The sequence below is a fragment of the Amphiura filiformis genome, chromosome 1 (genome assembly GCF_039555335.1).
Source record: "Amphiura filiformis chromosome 1, Afil_fr2py, whole genome shotgun sequence".
Lineage (NCBI taxonomy): Eukaryota > Metazoa > Echinodermata > Ophiuroidea > Amphilepidida > Amphiuridae > Amphiura > Amphiura filiformis.
Window position 1 is genome coordinate 52,435,373 of NC_092628.1, and position 13,525 is coordinate 52,448,897.

Genomic DNA, 13,525 nt, shown 5'->3' on the forward strand with positions numbered 1-13,525 from the left:
TTCATGAAACAAGAAATTAGCATATTTGACATACATATATTATCATCACGATCATGCTAGTTCAAACCAATTGATGTCATTAAAGCTTAATTTGTGCACAGGCATGATCGACATTATAATCAAATTTGTAAGTAGTATGTGCTTAATAGTATGTATTTTTAATATAATACTTTCCCTATGTACAATATACACCTAATGACGCAGTACATACTTAAGTCATAGTTGGTTGCAATTATTTTCAATTCATACTTAACAATACGCATTATGGTATCATAAGATAATTGTCTTTTAAGCCTCGCACGACACCAATTATTAATCAATTTACCTATTGATTAGCGTTTTTCACTCAATAAAATAATTTGCAACTTTAATGATAGCCAGTAAAAAATCATTAACATTTTCACGTGGGGGTCAAGATAGTCAGTGACAATGCAAACATAAATGAATTATGACATGTATCAAATATTTTCTTGTCAACCAGTTTGAGTTTACGTTGGAGTAAAAATAAATTTAAAAAAGATTTTTTAAATTTACGTTTGTGATTCAAGATTTTCCCCTAGACATACTGTCGTCTTCATTTCCAATGGTAAGCAATGATAACAACTTAACCATTGAAACCAATTAATACGTCATAAACTCTCGGTGCAAAAACAGGTAAATTTTACATTTGCATAATGGACGAAATCTAGACTTTAACGTGTTCATAAATAATCGCCTGTGAGCGCCTTTTTAATAATCTTGTGTAGCCTTTAATTGAGGAGAAAGAAGATGAATGTTTATTGAAAGACTCCATGAAATGTTAGACTTCCGATCTTGGATTGTTCACCTGTTATTATATCCATGGTTATTGAAGAGCGCTTTTGAATTATTAAATTCTACACCCCAACATAAAAAAAATAGGAGCAACTAGCATTAAGGACAAAGAAATAATTAAGAAAAGAAAAAGGAAAATAATATAAATCAATGTTCGATGAGTTTTCTACATATCACTTACCTAATGTTTTAGCAGCTTTATGTTCCTTTGCCATTCCGGAGAAGAATTTCTTCTTTTCGTGTCCCATCATTACTCCCATTGTCCCGTATTTTATACACGGACTCCCATTGGCAGTGCTCCCATTCATCTTTCTTTGCAAAGGGTTTCTTTCAATTCTACTGTTACCACCCCTATGGATCCTCATCATTTGGCCTTCGTGACCTCCAAACTTTTTTGTACCAGATCTTAGACTTCTTACTTGTTCTGTGGCAGTGATAAAAACTTTCCAATACAATATAACCATGGTTATTGAAGGTATATAAAATGATATACAGGATGATAAAATTAAGTAGACCGCATTTGTTGGAAATATACACTCATAATCAGGATATATAGGTTCTACGGCATGCCACCATGCTATACATGGGAATGAAATAAGTGACGACACTATCCACACTATTGATATCAACAGAGCACCAAGTTTTTTGGTCATTTTTGTTGGATAATTCATAGGCATTGTAATAGCCCAAAATCTATCCACAGCAATTACTGTAAGATTCATAATCGAAGCTGTACTAAGTAAAATATCCATGGCATGCCAAGCATCGCACCATGCGTTGCCAAAAATCCATTGTGACGGTCTTAATTCTTGGTAAATTGCAAAAGGTAACACTATACTTCCTATAAAAAAATCCGCAGAGGCAAGCGAGGCGATAAAGAAATTAGTCGTTGTTCGTAAATATCTTTCTCGATAAATTGCAACGACAACTAGAGCATTTCCGAATACAACAGCAAAACACACTAAAGATAAAAGCGTACCGACTATAATATCCCTTGCCGGTGATGACGGCGATAAAATATCTCCAGGTTCCGTCGAATTCCATAAACCTGTTTCATTATCCCAAGAAGTCATAGGATAACTTGTACCAATTTTAGGTTCATATCCACGCGGCACAGATGTAGAATAAAATCCAAGAGTTTCTGATAAAGGAAGTACACTTTCAAAAGGAGTTCTAGGTGACACTGACCCAGGAATATATCCATGCATTCCCGAGGATGGGAACGTGGGGCTCACCCGTCGGTTTCTTCTTCCCTTCCTGCATTCCACCACTCCTGACCTCTCCTTGTTCACTCGGAGACGGTTCTGCTGACAACCAAAGCACATTGGCGTAAAGTGTTGTAGTTGGGATATCAGAATCCACCGCAGCCTCATTATAACGTATGGCAGCCATAGTGAGTAAGTGATATCCTGAAGCTCTACCTCTAGCGACGAGGCAGTGTTGCCAGATGAATAGCTGCGATAGCCGAGCTTAGCACGAACTCAATATCTACAAGTGAAAAAAAAAAAAAAAAAATCAATGAGAAATTAATTGGCAAAATTCAATTGGTCACCTAAGTCTGGAGGCGAATTTTTAATTTGGGCGTAAATGCCGAAAGGGTATAGCTATCACAGATCTATAGCTGAAAGGAATCAACAGGGACTTAGGTAATATTCGATTAATTTGTTATTACGCCTGAATTGATAAAGAAATCAGGTAACCTCACTAATAAAACGAGAACGTATTTGTTGTGCATGTTTCAACACTCCACGTTTCCGTCACGACTATACGTGAAGAGTTGTTGCATGCATTAAGTCCGACAATTCGAAGTGATCTCGCTTTTAAACCAGATGTTTTATATCCACACAACCAGTTCCGGTGATTTTAATGTTAATTAATATATTTGAGATACTGAGTTAATCAGTGACAAATCTAAAGACTGATAATTTGCCGCAGCACTGGAGTAGATTAATGACGTCGCGCACCATAAAAGAAAATATGCAATTTACGATTGAATTCAAAAAATAAACATGATAAAGAGTGATCATAAAATTACAGTTGGACATTGGAGTAATGCTTTTAACGTAGCTGGCTTTCTATTAGATATAATTTACTCCTATTATGATATTTGAACGTGTTTGATAAATCATGCATATAGCTATTATATTAAGTGCTCGATATTAAACACATTTAAAGCGGAAGACATTATCGGCAGGAATTTTAATTTTGAGTACGCTACGTTGAAAACGTGATGTTGCAATAAATGCGTTTGATAAAAACCATGGTAATGACCATGACTCCCAATCATTCGGAGTATTTTCTTATGCATAAGAAACAATATTAAAGCAAATGTATTAAGTGAACTGTAAAAAGGTTTTATTTGAATTCCGTAATGATTTGTATGTGAAAGCGACATATGGTAAAAGGTCTCACCTAATAAATAAAGGTATGCTACATTTAAAACGGAGGAAGTGTCTATTATGTAATAAAATAGACAATATTACTAGCTGTATTCGTTCTTTTATAGTCTGTCTCGGCTCAAATTGAGAGTAACGCCATGTTGTATTTCGCAGCGGCAGATTCGAATCGCGTGCGCTAGCCTAATCCCGCGGGACATATACACACGTGTAGCAGAGTGATTTGGCCATACTATGAAACCGCGTAAACACACTGATTCGAATCTACCACTGCGAAATCCAACATGGCGTTACTCTCAACTTAAGACGAGACACACTATAGGAAAATAAAATGTTAAGGGGGTACTACACCCCTGTGGTAAATTTGTGACTATTTTTGCATTTTTCTCAAAAAATAATAACACACCAGTAACAAAAGTTATGTATATTATTGGGGCAAGGAATCCAATCACTACACTGAAATTTCAGTGACTCAAGATAAGCGGTTCAGTATATATGATCGAAAATGAGGTACATCCTAGCGGTACCTTATTTCTTATCATAAATAACGAACCGCTTGTCTTGGGTCACTGACATTCCAGCGTAGTAATTGGATTCCTTGCCCCTATAATATACATAACTTTGTTACCACTGTGTTATTAGTTTTGAGAAAAAATGCAAAAATAGACACAAATTTATCGAGGGGTGTAGTACCCCTAAAGCTGTATGCGCCGATTCAGGTTTAATAAAATAGCAGAATAACACGTAGCTTTTGTTGCAGATGAAAGTAAATTGTTTTGGGAGAAGGAAATAAAATAATGTTTATACACCTGCGTACCGCAATCTACTATGCTGTGAATTGAAAACGGACCAGCCACCTTTAATAAGATAGCTTTGTTACTATAGCACTTCTGAAGGAGAACAAATTGAATCAGACATGCTTATTACTGTTTTTGAATCTGCTTAAGGTTTGTGCTGTCACCCATACTTTTAATTATTGAAAAGGTGCAGTGTGCAGTGGGTTGGTAGCGCCGGGGCAAGAAACAAAATTGGCGCCCCTACCCCCCCCCCCCACCCGAGAATATCTTAGACGCGGGGGTGTGGGAATGCCACAGTATTTTTTAAGTGAGGCCGATTTGAAGCCCCCTAGTGGTAGCGCCCGGGGCACGTTCCCCCCATTGCCCCCTGCCCCGCCCCTTAGTTACACTACTGCTCCCATGGTTGCCAACTTTTGTGTTGAGGGGGGGGGGGGGGGGGGCAGCTGGGGACTGAACCAACTCTTCAAAAAAGAAAGAGGCGATCCTACACAAAAGGATGAATTTCCAGTTCGAAACGAAACGATGGCGGCGCCCAGGCTGATCTGCCAAATTACATCCTTTCCATATTAAACTTGTTTGGTTACTGGCTATGCTGGAAGCCTTTCAAAAACTGTATTGGTATCCGGGATTGGTATCTTGTTAATGCAGTTTATTGGATTGCAGTGTGGTGTTAGTTTGATTTTGATGGCTCGTAATAAAACATAAAAGACAATAATAAAGTCAATGCAATGAGCAATGTGGTGTTAGTTTGATTTTGATGGCTCGTAATAAAACATAAAAACCAATAATAAAGTCAATGCAATGAGCAAGCTGGCTCAATTGTTTTGTTTTCGCCAGCCCATAGGGCTGGTACCTAATTCTGAGATGGGATTTGTGTACACTAAAGATTAGCTAAGATTATAGCCTTCTTCTATTGGTATGAATTTTTTTTACTTCTTGTGGTGGAAATGTTTTTGATGTCTGCTAATTCGATTTGCAAGGAAAAGAAGGTATGTTTTGCCGTTTCAACGAACGAAAACGATTGAGTATTGCCAAAGTTATGTTTGAATTAATTATGACTTAAAAAGTTATCATAGGTTAGGCCTACACATATAAACATAAACTTGTTCAGCAATCAGCATATCAAAAATATGACAATTAGTAATTAGCGGGGAATGATCACTGGAACAAGGTCATTGGACTACTGAGCATAGCATGCATGTTTGGTTGCCTGTGAGTGCATAATTGATGTTGATAACAGATCTAATAATGTTGTAGAATCAAAATCTTCATTATATGGACCACATTGAAGTCAAAGTAATTATCTATCCTATCCTGTATCGTTTTATGGATAAAATTGACTCAAAATGTTATTGATGGTATTATTGCTATCTTTAACATTAGTTTTGTCTTTTCAACGGGAAAAATCCGATGGAAAATAAAGTTTTTAGGGGTTAGCTATAATATTGAACAATAAATCCCATATTTTGGCATGCACTTATAGAAAATAAATAAATTATTGTCTTACTTTATAAATTATAAATACTGTAAAATGACACATAACTAAAGTGAGGCCACTTTCTATCTTTTTTATTTGATTCATAAAATTACATTCAACAAAATGATTGAAGACTGAGAAAACACACAATGCAGACTATTACAGAATGGAGTAGGTAAGATGCCATGTCCATAGCTTTGCAGGAGTTTCGGACTAACAATCAACACATTCAAAAAACACAGTTTAAAAGTGAAGATTGTAGTGAATGATCAGTCCTTTTATCATGTGCTTGCCACTATCTACTTTATAGTAAACTATACATTGCGAAATAATATAAAATCATTTTAAAATAAAATGTGCATGTAAGTTGAGTTTACATAGCGAATTAACTAACAACTGCAGTGTATTTCTTGATTTTAATAATACGCATGGGTAAAAAGCAGTAAAGACAAAAATACAGAACAATTTAGAGTAATGAATTAAGAGTTGACAGGAGTTATAGGAGTTAATGCTTTTTGCTGTTTCAGTGTGCATGTTCTCAGCATTGATGGTTTGGTGAACTGTCATGTAACATGGATGTAAGCGTGATCCTAAAAATGCCTTTCACGGTGACCCAAACTATTTACAAGACCTCTTCTGCATTGAGGCTGGCCTTCCCTTTTAAAGGGAATTTTTATTAAATAACTAACCTGTTAAATAATTCCTTTTTATTTAACATCAGCGGCGATAAAAAAAAATACATGTGAGCAAGGCAGTCGAATTCGCAAATTATTAGTATGTTAACAACATGAACAAGCAGGCGGCGCTATGATAGACATTTGCAGATTAAGCAACTTGTGAATTCAGATGTTTTTAGGAAAAATCGTGTGTTACTAAAATTGATTTATTTATCCTCGTTGATTAATACGTGGAGTATGGCAAATTATTTCGCCTAAAAAACTCTCTGCATATCCCTAGTATAAGGTAAGGTATAGCACCCTAAAGCATACGATGTATAGGAAGTATAATTCTTTCCCTGAAGTCAAATCATGTTTTACAAAAACGGAAAGGCAGATGCGCCAGAAGATCACAATGAACTCCGAATCATTTTATTGATATCTTGTCATCATATATTTCCATGTTATAACCACTAAGTCTAAACTAATGTTAGCTTGATGAAGACTCCCGGCAATTCGTGTCGAGAGCACTATATTTAAATTACCGTAAACGTTTTATGGTAACTTCTGTCTGAATAACTTCAATGAAAGATTATTTATACCATTTCATTAGCTTTTTGACAATATTGCTTCGTAAAATAAAACCAAAGCCTGCATTAGCATTTAGAATGCTAAGAGCTACCCTCATAATGATCGTCAGGTAATGTTGGATCGAAAAATTGGGAGTAAACACTGCGGATGTTGGAAAGAAGTTGCCTCGGAGAAAACCTACTTACAGGAAGCGCTTAAGTGACGTATCCATGCCTACGAGAAAACATTGAAATAATGCTAAATCACTCCTAAAAGTAAGGCAATATGTAGCACACTTTATATCCGTATCTTTATCTCTGCATATTGATGAAAATGTTACAGTGCCGACACTGATGATTTTGATGCTTGGCAGATTTGATACAAAATTAAATTTGGTACCATGAGCTGGATCTGTGGGTGTGAGTGGTGTTATGATATCCAATCGTATGGCTGACCGTAACAATGCTGATAGCTGTTAGCGATTGAAGTATGAACTATTAAAGAGGCAACATTAGTGGCCGGGCCTTTGAATAATTTGCCGAAGTCAAGATGTTTATTTGCCTATAAAATTCTATTAAATGATCAATCATCTCAAAAGATTAAACAATGCTATTTGTCCTGTTCGTATTTTGTTCTTGATTTTCACTCTTCCGCAAATGTTATCGTGTTTAAAGCAGCAAGGAGGGGGTTTATATAATGAAAAAAATAACAACAAGGTAAGATGGTAAATTCTGATGAAATAGCTACTTCTTTGCCGATTATCTGGAACAATTTCTGTGTGTTTTGTTTTTAATGCTTAGTGTTAATATAGGGCTAATGTACATGTATTCAATTGGGTACCTAATTTCAACTATCACAAATACAAACGAATGAACACAACTCCAGTTTGGTTCAGGTTGGCAAGATATATAATTTGAATTAATTATCATAATTTAATTGAAGAGGCAACGTCCCAGCAAACACAAAATGTTCGTAAAACGTTTATTAACATTTCAATAACATTTAAATGTCGGGTTATGTAAAGGTTATGAAAATGTTTTTAACACATTACTGTCAAATAGTTTGGGATAACATTTTGTTCAGAATGCTTAGCATCAAGTTTTCAAAAATGTTTTTTGAATGTTATTAAAACACATTTTCTGTCAAACGTTCTGTGTTTGCTGAGGTTAGTACCCTTTGAATAATTTATTGATTAAAAAAAGATTAAACATGTCTATTTGAGATTTTCGTATTCTTTTTCTTGATTTTCACTCCTCCGCAAATGTTATCGTGTTTGAAACTACAATAAAGCGGAGCGTTACAATTTTCATGAATTTGGAGGTGGGTGTATTTAATAAAAATAATAACAACAAGGTCAGATTGCCAATTCTGCATGATAAAAAAAAGCTAGAGTTCTTTACCGATTATCTTAAATTGCTACAGGAGTAATTTCCAGGTGTTAACTCTGATCCTACGAATGGGAGGTGGTTGTAGGTTTTGTATGCAGTATCCATCCTTTGCGTTCATTTTAGTGATAAAATAACCTAGAACCTGTTAAATAATTCCTTTTTATTTAACATCAGCGGCGATAAAAAAAATACATGTGAGGAAGGCAGTCGAATTCGCAAATTATTAGTATGTTAACAACATGAACAAGCAGTCGACGCTATGATAGACATTTGCAGATTAAACAACTTGAAATCGGGCTTGAAATATTCAGATGTTTTTAGGAAATATCGTGCGTTACTATGATCAAATCGATACTCGTTGATTAATATGTGGAGTATGCCAAATTATTTCGCCCAAAAAACTCTCTGCATATCCCTATATGGTATAGCATCCTAAAGCATACAATGTAGTTAGGAAGCATAATTCTTTCCCTGAAGTCAAATCATGTTTTACAAAAACGGAAAGGCAGATGCGCCAGAAGATCACAATGAACTCCGAATCATTTTATTGATATCTTAATTGTCATCATATATTTCCATGTTATAACCACTAAATCTAAACTAATGTTAGCTTGATGAAGACTCCCGGCAATTCGTGTCGAGAGCACTATATTTAAATTACCGTAAACGTTTTATGGTAACTTCTGTCTGAATAACTTCAATGAAAGATTATTTATACTATTTCATTAGCTTTTTGACAATATTGCTTCGTAAAATAAAACCAAAGCCTGCATTAGCATTTAGAATGCTAAGAGCTACCCTCGTAATGATCGTCAGGTAATGTTGGATCAAAAAATTGGGGGTAAATACTGCGGATGTTGGAAAGAAGTTGCCTCGGAGAAAACCTACTTACAGGAAGCGCTTAAGTGACGTATCCATGCCTACGAGATAACATTGAAATTATGCGAAATCACTCCTAAAAGTAAGGCAATATGTAGCACACTTTATCTCCGTATCTTTATCTCTGGATATTGAAGAAAATGTTACAGTACTGATACTGATGATTTTGATGCTGGGCAGATTTGATACAAAATTAGATTTGGTACGGCGACGAGCGATCGTGAGTTGGATCTGTGGGTATGAGTGGTGTTATGATATCCAATCGTATGGCTGATCGCAACAGTGCTGATAGCTGTAGCGATTGAAGTATGAACTATTAAAGAGGCAACATTAGTGGCCTTTGAATAATTTGCCGAAGTCAAGAAGTTTCTTTGCCTATAAAATTCTATTAAATGGTCAAAATATTAAACATGTCTATTTGTCATTTTCGTATTCTTTTTCTTGAAATTCACTCCTCCGCGAACGCAATCGTGTTTGAAACGGCAATAAAGCTTTCATGAGTTAGGAGGGGGTTTATATAATGGTTTAAAAAAAATAATAACAACAGGGTAAGGTTGTCAATTCTGATGAAATAGCTAGTTCTTTGCCGATTTTCTTAATCTAACAGGAACAATTTCTTTGTGTTTTGATTTGAATGCTTAGTGTATAGAACTTATGTACATGGGTATTCCATTGGTTACCTAATTTCAACTACCACAAATACAAACGAATGAACACTTCAGTTTGGTTCAGGTTGGTAAGATATGTTATTTGAATCAATTATCATAATTTAATTGAAGAGGCAACGTCACAGCAAACACACAAATGTTCTTAAAACGTTTATTCAAAACGTTTCAATAACATTTAAATGTCGGGTTATGTAAAGGTTATGAAAATGTTTTTAAAACATTACTGTCAAATAGTTTGGGATAACATTTTGTTCAGAATGCTTAGCATCAAATTTTCAAAAATGTTTTTTGAATGTTATTAAAACACGTTTTCTGTCAAACGTTCTGTGTTTGCTGAGGTTAGTACCCTTTGAATAATTTATTGATTAAAAAAAGATTAAACATGTCTATTTGCCATTTTCGTATTCTTTTTCTTGATTTTCACTCCTCCGCAAACGTTATCGTATTTGAAATTACAATAAAGCGGAGCGTTACAATTTTCATGAATTTGGAGGTGGGTGTATTTAATAAAAAATAACAAGAAGGTCAGATTGCCAATTCTGCATGGTATAAAAGCTAGAGTTCTTTACCGATTATCTTAAAATGCTACAGGAGCAATTTCCAGGTGTTAACTCTGATCCTACGAATGGGAGGTGGTTGTAGGTTTTGTATCCAGTATCCATCCTTTGCGTTCATTTTAGTGATGCAATTTTTAACACATCACCTTACCCGGGGATAAGACTGAAAATCAAAGTTGACCATAAAGTAGGAGGAGAGGGTGGTGAGGTCCGCCAGAGGTTTCAACTTTTCAACTTTCAATTTTCCTCTTGTTGAATTAATTTAGGGGTATGGACTTTAAACTTGGTAATTCAGTTAATATTTAGCAGCACCCTGGAGAAAATCGTAAAATTTTAGCCGATATTTAATTTTGACTATACTTTTGTACATAGCCAGAATTTCCCAATTCAGTGCAAGTGTAAGGTCATATTATGACTTCATGGCGACATTACGTGGGGAAAGTTTGTTCTTTAGTCCTTACCCTGACCCACACCCTCACAATAACCCTAGGCTAAAGGGCTAAACCGATAACCTAAAAAGCCCTAACTCTAACACTATAACCATATATCTATCCCTGATCATACCAGTTATTCAAACCTTAATAATCATAACCTCAATCTGGGGGAGGGCACTCGAATATGAAAGTACCTACCCATAGTACGACTATGACTATGACCTATCGGTGTAGGATTATTTTTGGAAGAAGGAGTCATTCAGTGTGATCTCCAAGAAAATGAGGGCCATTCAGTATGGGCCCGATACAAAATTGCGTGTCATTGACAGTGAACAATAATAAATAAATAAATAAATAAATAAATAAATAAATAAATAAATAAATAAATAAATAAATATATAAATAAATAAATAAATAAATAAATAAATAAATAAATAAATAAATAAATAAATAAATAAATAAATAAATAAATCTATTGACCACGTTGACAGGTACTTGACGCGTAGCAATATATGAGAGTGCCCCGTGCCCTAATCTTAACCCTAAAATACCCTAACTTAACCCTTTTGGACTTATGACTCTTCGTACTAATGGAGTGCTCCCGTTCTTACCTACTCAATACTACATATTAACGAGAGTATAAGGTCAACAGCAGCTAATTCAATAACACACTTATATATGAGCACAATAAATATGATGTAATATCTTACTTTAAAAGACGGCAAAATACCGAAAAAGCGAAATTGGTCAATTTATATGCATTTTGCAATTTATTTTATTTTTAGAATTGAAATATTGTTGGCCGATATGTATTGGGAAATGCTGAAAATATGATTAAGAATACAATTCAAAATTAAGACTTAAGACTCTTCACAAAACATAACATATTTCAGTAAAAAATGTTCTTTAATAGCATAATACTGTAATTAAATAATGGCGCATGAATAATGCATTCCAGTTTCTTGATGTTAGACAGAAGCAAGTTTAAGGGTAGACGTGGTATTGTTGGTCGAAGCAGCCAAAATATCGATTTTCATTATCTTAATCAATATATTATTGAAAAATAACACTTTGATGTTTTGCAAAAGTTGTTGTTTCAGCCCTCTTTACAACATAACTCAAGAACCACAGGACCTACAAAAGTATATCTGTGATTTTGAACAGACTCACTCTGAAATGATCAATGCAATTTTTGCCAAAGCTCACTACCATTCGCAAGATGCTGTTTAAAATAGTTGCTAACCTAATGTGATCGTATCGTCGAGGGCAGGCCATTTTTGACAAACTGGAAATATGACAAATTGCCCGGACATATTATTATTTTAGCTCCCACCATTTCAGTGAGATAACGACGAAAGTAAAATGAAGAGCTTTATTGGCAGTTTTTGGCGGGATGCTTGGGTAGGATGAGCATCCCGTCAAAAACTGCTTTTGTTGAAAACACCCTTATATCAGTGCTTTTTTGATAATTTTTTGATGTGTTCTCAAAATTGCTCAAGTGGATGTAAGGGGGTTTTGCAACAAAGCTCTTCAAATAGTGGTTGCACAGATTAGATAATACCGTAATAGTAGCTGATCTTAATGTATGTAATGGACATCAAAAGAATATAGCAACATTCATGAAATATAGAGGCATGTGATGTTTGAATAAAAAGTATGTATGTATGTATGCCTATTTGATACCACGGGGTAGCTTAGATTTCTTTTCATTGTTACCAAATAAGTATCGACATGCCTCGTATGGCGTCACAATGACATCATAATCTCCCCAAACTTTCAATATAACCGATTAACCAAAGACTGAAAGTTTTGGCCAAAACAATTCTAACTATCATGTTTTCATCGCGTTTTTTGGCTATGAATAGAAGAAAACTATTTAAAAACATTTCCTACCTACACCATTGAACACAGAGAGAAACAGCCATACAAATCAAAATATATTTCATTAGAGCACTTTGATAACATATCCTGCCCCGGGTAAGGTTGTCAATTTGCTATCGTTAAAATGACCGCAACGGATAGTCCTACAATTACATAGAAGCGTATGGTCACTTAGCATTTTAGTGCATCAGGGACGAACCGTTGGTGGCAGTGACTCCAAGCACACTCTCATTCTGAATCAAACTTGACTCACTCGTGAATCCGATTATTGCTGGAGCTGGAAGTCATTCCTTGAACATTTTGACCCAGATAAGGCCGAAACAAAAGTGTATGTCTGGCCTAACTTGGTTTGAAAAAAGTCGGTCGGTCAATTACCCCGGGCAATTACCCCTTTTCCTTCTTTTTTAAGACAACAAAAGAACAAAGTAAATACCATATCATACACACCATTTACGTTTTAATAACGTCTTTTAAAATCTCCCAAAACGCAAAATCTGGGTCATTCGGGCTCTTTAAACAGCTAGGTGTTTGTTTTTCGTCGCCTTAACAATACCAGATGAAACACTTAGATGTAAAAACAGTTTTTCGATTTTTTGACACGTACATACAACAGTATTAATAAAAGTCCTACTTTTTAAACTATCAGACATCATTTGGTTTCCCAAGCTTACACAATATAAGACGCATCAATAATAGCTGGTGTGTTGTACTATTATGTTTGAGGTTCTTGTTCTTTGGATCCTGGAGTTGTAGAGAATAAATACACAAATCTATTTCCAAACAACTTCTATCTATAATCATATTATTGGGATCTCACAAGTCTAGCTTATCATCCAAAAAAAGCCGATCTTTCCGAACTATATCCGTCCTCTACGTCATGAAACTGATCATGCTAATAGGATTGGGTCACCTATGATTATAAAAATAATGATGATCAAGGCAGCCTTTGCCGATGCGACATTACTCCCTGGACATTGTGATATACGCAATATGTGTTACCATGGTATTT

The 13,525-nt window shown here is 35.1% G+C and overlaps 1 protein-coding gene across 2 annotated transcripts in view; it reads right to left on the reverse strand.

Moving 5' to 3' along the window:
• LOC140148683 (dopamine receptor 2-like) overlaps positions 1 to 13,525 on the reverse strand; it is a 119,675-nt gene that overhangs the window by 10,045 nt on the left and 96,105 nt on the right. For both annotated transcript variants that reach the window (XM_072170722.1, XM_072170731.1), the window contains exon 2: positions 995 to 2,301. In XM_072170722.1, coding sequence (XP_072026823.1) covers positions 995 to 2,186 — 1,192 coding nt within the window. In that variant the 5' untranslated portion in view covers positions 2,187 to 2,301. The remainder of the gene's footprint in view (positions 1 to 994; positions 2,302 to 13,525) is intronic.